This window comes from Lampetra fluviatilis, unplaced genomic scaffold (genome assembly GCF_964198595.1).
Source record: "Lampetra fluviatilis unplaced genomic scaffold, kcLamFluv1.1 SCAFFOLD_645, whole genome shotgun sequence".
In the NCBI taxonomy this organism is placed as follows: Eukaryota; Metazoa; Chordata; class Hyperoartia; order Petromyzontiformes; family Petromyzontidae; genus Lampetra; species Lampetra fluviatilis.
The window spans coordinates 52,501-59,532 of NW_027621751.1; the positions used below are offsets into that span (position 1 = coordinate 52,501).

Sequence of the window (7,032 nt, forward strand, 5' to 3'; positions counted from 1 at the left end):
GTGTCTCTGTGTGTCTTTCTGTGTGTGTGTGTCACTGTGTGTGTCTCTCTCTGTGTCTCTCTGTGTCTCTGTGTGTGTCACTGTGTGTGTGTGTCACTGTGTGTGTCACTGTGTGTGTCACTGTGTGTGTCACTGTGTGTGTCTCTGTGTGTCTTTCTGTGTGTGTGTGTCACTGTGTGTGTCTCTCTCTGTGTCTCTCCGTGTCTCTGTGTGTGTCACTGTGTGTGTGTGTCACTGTGTGTGTCACTGTGTGTGTCACTGTGTGTGTCACTGTGTGTGTCACTGTGTGTGTCACTGTGTGTGTCTCTGTGTGTCTCTCTCTCACGGCGTGTCTCTCTGTGCGTGTGTCTCTCTCTGTGTCTCCGTGTCTCTGTGTGTGCAGCAGCAGGAGGAGGAGTCGTCGTCTCAGCTGGAGGGGCTGGAGGAGCGAGTGCGCACGCTTCAGGACGAGTTGCGGCTGCACAAGGCCGAGCTGCAGGCCAAGAGCGAGGAGCTCGACGTTCTCATCAGGTTGCCGGGATACCGGGTCGCCACGGTTACGGGGTTGCTAGGTTACTGGGTTGCTAGGTCGCCACGGTTACCGGGTTGCTAGGTTACTGGGTTGCTAGGTGACCATGGCACTGGGTTACTAGGTCACCATGCTTACTGGGTTGCTAGGTGAGTGAGTGTGTGAGCGAGTGAGTGGGTGGGTGGGTGAGGGAGTGAGCGAGTGAGTGAGTGGGTGAGTGAGTGAGCGGGCGAGCGGGTGAGTGAGTGAGCGAGCGGGCGGGTGAGTGAATGAGTGAGTGAGCGAGCGGGTGAGTGAGCGAGTGGGTGAGTGAGCGAGTGAGTAAGTGAGTGAGCGAGCGAGCGAGTGAGTGGGTGAGTGAGTGAGTGAGTGGGTGAGTGAGCGGGTGAGTGAGCGGGTGTGTGAGTGAGTGAGCGGGTAAGTGAGCGGGTGAGTGAGTGAGTGAGTGAGCGAGTGAGTGAGTGGGTGGGTGAGTGAGTGAGTGAGCGAGCGGGTGAGTGAGCGAGTGGGTGAGTGAGTGAGCGAGCGGGGTGAGTGAGCGAGTGGGTGAGTGAGCGAGCGAGCGTGTGAGCGAGTGAGCGTGTGAGCGAGCGAGCGGGCGAGTAAGCGGGCGAGCGAGTGAATGAGTGAGTGAGCGAGTGGGTGAGTGGGTGAGTGAGTTAGCGGGCGAGTGAGTGAGCGGGCGAGCGGGTGAGTGAGTGAGCGAGCGGGCGGGTGAGTGAGTGAGTGAGTGAGCGAGCGGGTGAGTGAGCGAGTGGGTGAGTGAGCGAGCGAGCGAGTGAGTGAGTGAGTGAGCGAGCGGGTGAGTGAGTGAGTGAGTGAGCGAGCGGGTGAGTGAGCGAGTGGGTGAGTGAGCGAGCGAGTGAGTGAGTGAGTAAGTGAGTGAGTGAGCGAGCGAGCGGGTGAGTGAGCGAGTGGGTGAGTGAGCGAGCGAGTGAGTGAGTGAGTAAGTGAGCGGGTGAGCGAGCGAGTGGGTGAGCGAGTGGGTGAGTGAGTGAGTGAGTGTGTGAGTAAGTGAGCGGGTGAGCGAGCGAGTGAGTGAGTAAGTGAGCAGGTGAGCGTGTGAGCGGGTGAGCGAGCGAGTGGGTGAGTGAGTGAGTGGGTGAGTGAGCGAGTGAGGGAGCGAGTGAGTGAGTGAGCGAGCGAGTGAGTGAGCGAGTGGGTGAGTGAGTGAGCGAGCGGGTGAGTGAGCGAGTGGGTGAGTGAGCGAGCGAGCGTGTGAGCGAGCGAGCGTGCGAGCGAGTGAGCGAGCGAGCGTGTGAGCGAGAGAGCGAGCGTGTGAGCGAGTGAGCGAGCGTGTGAGCGAGCGAGCGAGTGAGCGAGCGTGTGAGCGAGCGAGCGAGCGAGTGAGCGAGCGTGTGAGCGAGCGAGTGAGCGAGCGTGTGAGCGAGCGAGCGAGCGAGTGAGCGAGCGTGTGAGCGAGCGAGTGAGCGAGCGAGCGAGCGAGCGAGCGTGTGAGCGAGCGAGTGAGCGAGCGAGTGAGCGAGCGAGCGAGTGAGCGAGCGAGCGAGCGAGTGAGCGAGCGAGTAAGCGGGCGAGCGAGTGAATGAGTGAGTGAGCGAGTGGGTGAGTGGGTGAGTGAGTTAGCGGGCGAGTGAGTGAGCGGGCGAGCGGGTGAGTGAGTGAGCGAGCGAGCGGGCGGGTGAGTGAGCGAGTGAGTGAGTGAGTGAGCGAGCGAGCGTGTGAGCGAGCGAGCGTGCGAGCGAGTGAGCGAGTGAGCGAGCGAGCGTGTGAGCGAGTGAGCGAGCGAGTGAGCGTGTGAGCGAGCGAGCGAGCGAGTAAGCGGGCGAGCGAGTGAATGAGTGAGTGAGCGAGTGGGTGAGTGGGTGAGTGAGTTAGCGGGCGAGTGAGTGAGCGGGCGAGCGGGTGAGTGAGTGAGCGAGCGAGCGGGCGGGTGAGTGAGTGAGTGAGTGAGCGAGTGGGTGAGTGAGCGAGCGAGCGAGTGGGTGAGTGAGTGAGTGAGCGAGCGGGTGAGTGAGCGAGTGGGTGAGTGAGCGAGCGAGTGAGTGAGTGAGTAAGTGAGTGAGTGAGCAAGCGAGCGTGTGAGCGGGTGAGTGAGTGAGTGTGTGTGTGTGCGTCTGCCCAGGTGCCTGCGCGACTTCCAGGTGCAGCGTGCGAGTCGTCTGGGTGAGCGTGGCGAGGTGAGCGTGGTGAGGAGGGTGCAGGTGAACCTGGCCAGAGCCACGTGGACCCTCACCGAGCCGGACGGGCAGCTGGCGATAGCCTCACTGCAGCTCAGAGACTTCGTGCACAGCAAGGTGAGTGGTGGGTGAGTGGGTGGGTGGGTGGGTGAGTGGGTGGGTGGGTGGGTGAGTGAGTGGGTGGGTGGGTGACTGAGTGGGTGGGTGGGTTAGTGGGTGAGTGGGTGGGTGGGTGGGTGGGTGGGTGGGTGACTGAGTGGGTGGGTGGGTGGGTGGGTGAGTGGGTGGGTGGGTGAGTGGGTGGGTGGGTGGGTGGGTGGGTGGGTGGGTGGGTGGGTGGGTGGGGGGGTGGGTGGGTGAGTGGGGGGGTGGGTGGGTGAGTGGGTGGGTGGGTGGGTGGGTGGGTGGGTGGGTGGGTGAGAGTGGGTGAGAGTGGGTGGGTGAGTGGGTGAGAGTGGGTGGGTGAGTGGGTGAGAGTGGGTGGGTGAGTGGGTGAGAGTGGGTGGGTGAGTGGGTGAGAGTGGGTGGGTGAGTGGGTGGGTGGGTGGGTGAGTGGGTGAGTGGGTGAGTTGGTGGGTGAGTGAGTGAGTGAGTGGGTGAGTGGGTGAGTGGGTGGGTGGGTGGGTGGGTGAGTGGGTGGGTGGGTGGGTGGGTGGGTGAGTGGGTGGGTGGGTGGGTGAGTGGGTGGGTGGGTGAGTGGGTTGGTGGGTGGGTGGGTGGGTGGGTGGGTGGGGTGGGTGGGTGAGTGGGGGAGTGGGTGGGTGGGTGGGTGGGTGGGTGAGTGGGTGGGTGGGTGGGTGGGTGGGTGAGTGGGTGGGTGGGTGGGTGGGTGGGTGGGTGAGTGGGTGGGTGGGTGGGTGGGTGAGTGGGTGAGAGTGGGTGGGTGAGTGGGTGAGAGTGGGTGAGAGTGGGTGGGTGAGTGGGTGAGAGTGGGTGGGTGAGTGGGTGAGTGGGTGAGTGGGTGGGTGAGTGGGTGAGTGGGTGGGTGGGTGAGTGAGTGGGTGGGTGGGTGCCTGGGTGAATGAGTGGGTGGGTGAGTGGGTGGGCGGTTGTGAGTGTGTGTAAGTGTGTGTGTGTTAGAAACATTTAGGCTGGCCTGCCTACGATCCATCCTGGGTTTAACCTGCAGGCTGGATTGTGTGAGGAGCTCACAAATCCCTGAAAGATCTGGACAAAGTCCCATCGGTGAGCTCCTCCGGCAGGCAAGGCTGCGTTGGCTGGGTCATGTAGCCCGCATGCCCAGCCACCGCATGCCTAAACAGCTTTTGTTCGACCGGATCGAGGGGGCTAAACGGGCGCGGCACGGGCTAGAGAAGAGATGGAGTGACGTGGTACAGGAGGACGTGGAGCTGAGTGGACTTGCCGATGACTGGTACCAGCGGTGTCAAGATCGGCCTCAGTGGAGGAGGCTCGTGAAGGACGCTACTGGGCAGTTGGAGGCAGTCGCCCTCCAACAACAACGGAGGGCGGAGGAGCGACGCTCACAACAACGAGCGGAGCGCCGGGTGGCTAAAGCGCAGCAAGTTGGCACAGTAGGGGGCACAGGTGGTGCATCAGCCAGTCATCTCGGTCATCTCGGTCAGTCGACCCGTGGCACCTGCTGGGTCTGCCCCGTGACCTCCTGCCAGCGGGCGTTCGACACTTCACGTGGCCTCAAGGTGCACCTAGCCTGGCACAAGCGTCGTGGTGACGTCACCGCCACTTAGTGGCGAATGGCGGTTGTTGTTGTTGTTGTTGTGTGTGTGTGGGGAGCGGTGGTGCAGCGGTTAGCGCGCTGCGCTATGAACCTGGCGACCCGGGTTCGATTCCCGCTCACGGCCAACACCAGTGACGATTATCTGAACCGGTCTCGGGCCTCCCCTAGGTCGACTCAGCCTCAAATTAGTACCCGGTGCGGTGTGTAGTAAACATCGCCACTGGGGAGACAAAGGCGGTCGGGCGTGGTGCTGGCCACCCACCCCCTCGTGTGCCGTGCCAGCCTTCATAGGTGCTACTCGCTAACAGCACTTGCCCCTACAGTCTGTTAAGGCTACACGGGGGACCTTTGTCTTTGTGTGTGTCCACCGAGCAGGTGAACCGCTCGGACGACACGGCTGAGCACCTCCTGGAGCTGGGCTGGTTCACGATGCACTCACTACTGCCCAACTTCCGCCAGGTGAACCTCCACCACTACACCACCACCACAACCACCACCACCACAACCACCACAACTACCACCACCACAACCACCACAACCACAACAACCACCACAACTACCACCACCACCACTACACCACCACCACAACCACCACAACCACCACAACCACCACCACCACAACCACCACAACCACCACAACCACAACCACCACAACCACCACCACAACCACCACCACCACAACCACCACAACTACCACCACCACAACCACCACAACCACAACAACCACCACAACTACCACCACCACCACTACACCACCACCACAACCACCACAACCACCACCACCACAACCACCACAACCACCACAACCACAACCACCACCACAACCACAACCACCACAACCACCACAACCACCACCACAACCACCACCACCACAACCACCACAACCACCACAACCACCACCACCACCACAACCACCACCACCACAACCACCACAACTACCACCACCACAACCACCACAACCACAACAACCACCACAACTACCACCACCACCACTACACCACCACCACAACCACCACAACCACCACCACTACACCACCACCACAACCACCACAACCACCACAACCACCACCACCACAACCACCACAACCACCACAACCACCACCACCACCACAACCACCACAACCACAACCACCACCACCACAACCACCACCACAACCACCACCACCACAACCACCACAACCACCACCACCACAACCCCCCACAACCACCACAACCACAACCACCACCACCACCACGACTACCACAACCACCACCACAACCACCACCACCACCACCACAACCACCACCACCACAACTACCATCATCGGGCTGCCCTGCTCCCTGCCGCCCACAGGAAGTGCTGATGCCCCAGAATGCAATGCAGCCGTGTCGTCACCTCGCCCTGAGGATCTTCAGCCGCGTGGGGCCCCCAGTGGGAGGGATCTCAGTGAAGGAGCACTTCGAGGTGGGGGGGGGGTGAGGGTGGGGGGGGGGGTGAGGTGGGGGGGGGGGGGGGGTGAGGTGGGGGTGAGGTGGGGGGGGGGTGAGGTGGGGGGGGGGGGGGTGAGGTGGGGGGGGGGGGGGGTGAGGTGGGGGGGGGGTGAGGTGGGGGGGGGGGGTGAGGTGGGGGGGGGGGGGGGGTGAGGTGGGGGGGGGGTGAGGTGGGGGGGGGGGGGGTGAGGTGGGGGGGGGGGGGGGTGAGGTGGGGGGGGGGGGTGAGGTGGGGGGGGGGGGTGAGGTGGGGGGGGGGGTGAGGTGGGGGGGGGGGGGGGTGAGGTGGGGGGGGGGGGGGGTGAGTGGGGGTGGGGGGGGTGAGGTGGGGGGGGGGGGGGTGAGGTGGGGGGGGGGGGGTGAGGTGGGGGGGGGGGTGGGGGGGAGGGGAGGTGGGGGTGAGGTGAGTGGGGGGGGTGGGGGGGGGAGGGGGGGTGGGGGTGGGGGGGGGTGAGTGGGGGGGTGAGTGGGGGTGGGGGGGGTGAGTGGGGGGGGGGTGAGGGGTGGGGGGGGGGGGTGAGGTGGGGGGTGAGTGGGGGGTGAGTGGGGGTGAGGGTGAGTGGGGGTGGGGGTGGGGGGGGTGAGCGTGGTGGGTGGGTGAGCGTGCGTGAGTTGTGAGATGTTGACCACCTCCCCTGATCTACCTTAGTCCGTCGGTTCGGCACCGGACCCTGCCGCTGTAAACTTGTCGTCGTCCCCCCCGTGCCCCCCCCCCTCCCCCCCCCCGCGTGCCCCCCCCCCTCCCCCCCCCCCCCGTGCCCCCCCCCTCCCCCCCCCCGTGCCCCCCCCCCTCCCCCAGGTGAACGTGGTGCCACTGGAGCTGCGTCTCACCTACCACCTCTTCAAGAGGCTCATGGGATTCTTTTTCCCGGGACGAGCTGCCGAGGACGACGAGGAGGACCCCTCGGGGGTCGCCCCCGACGACGAAGACAAATCTCGACTCGTTACAACGGGTAACCACGGTTACTCACCACTCGCTCGCTCACCTACTCGCTCACTCACTCACTCACTCACCACTCACTCACCTACTCGCTCACTCACTCACCCACTCACCTACTCGCTCACTCACTCACTCACCACTCGCTCACTCGCTCACCCACTCACTCACCTACTCGCTCACTCACTCACCCACTCACCTACTCGCTCACTCACTCACTCACCACTCACTCACCACTCGCTCACTCGCTCACACACTCGCTCACACACTCGCTCACCCA

General features: G+C 63.8%; 1 protein-coding gene across 1 annotated transcript in view; it reads left to right on the top strand.

The window, feature by feature from the left end:
- The window catches only part of LOC144955652 (bridge-like lipid transfer protein family member 2), a gene marked incomplete at its 3' end in the record, with an annotated part of 42,462 nt that extends 35,671 nt beyond the window's left edge, over positions 1–6,791 (top strand). The window contains exons 11-15 of the mRNA XM_078885811.1: positions 383–510; positions 2,595–2,766; positions 4,721–4,804; positions 5,679–5,789; positions 6,615–6,791. Coding sequence (XP_078741937.1) covers positions 383–510; positions 2,595–2,766; positions 4,721–4,804; positions 5,679–5,789; positions 6,615–6,791 — 672 coding nt within the window. The remainder of the gene's footprint in view (positions 1–382; positions 511–2,594; positions 2,767–4,720; positions 4,805–5,678; positions 5,790–6,614) is intronic.
- Positions 6,792–7,032: the final 241 nt, after the last annotated feature.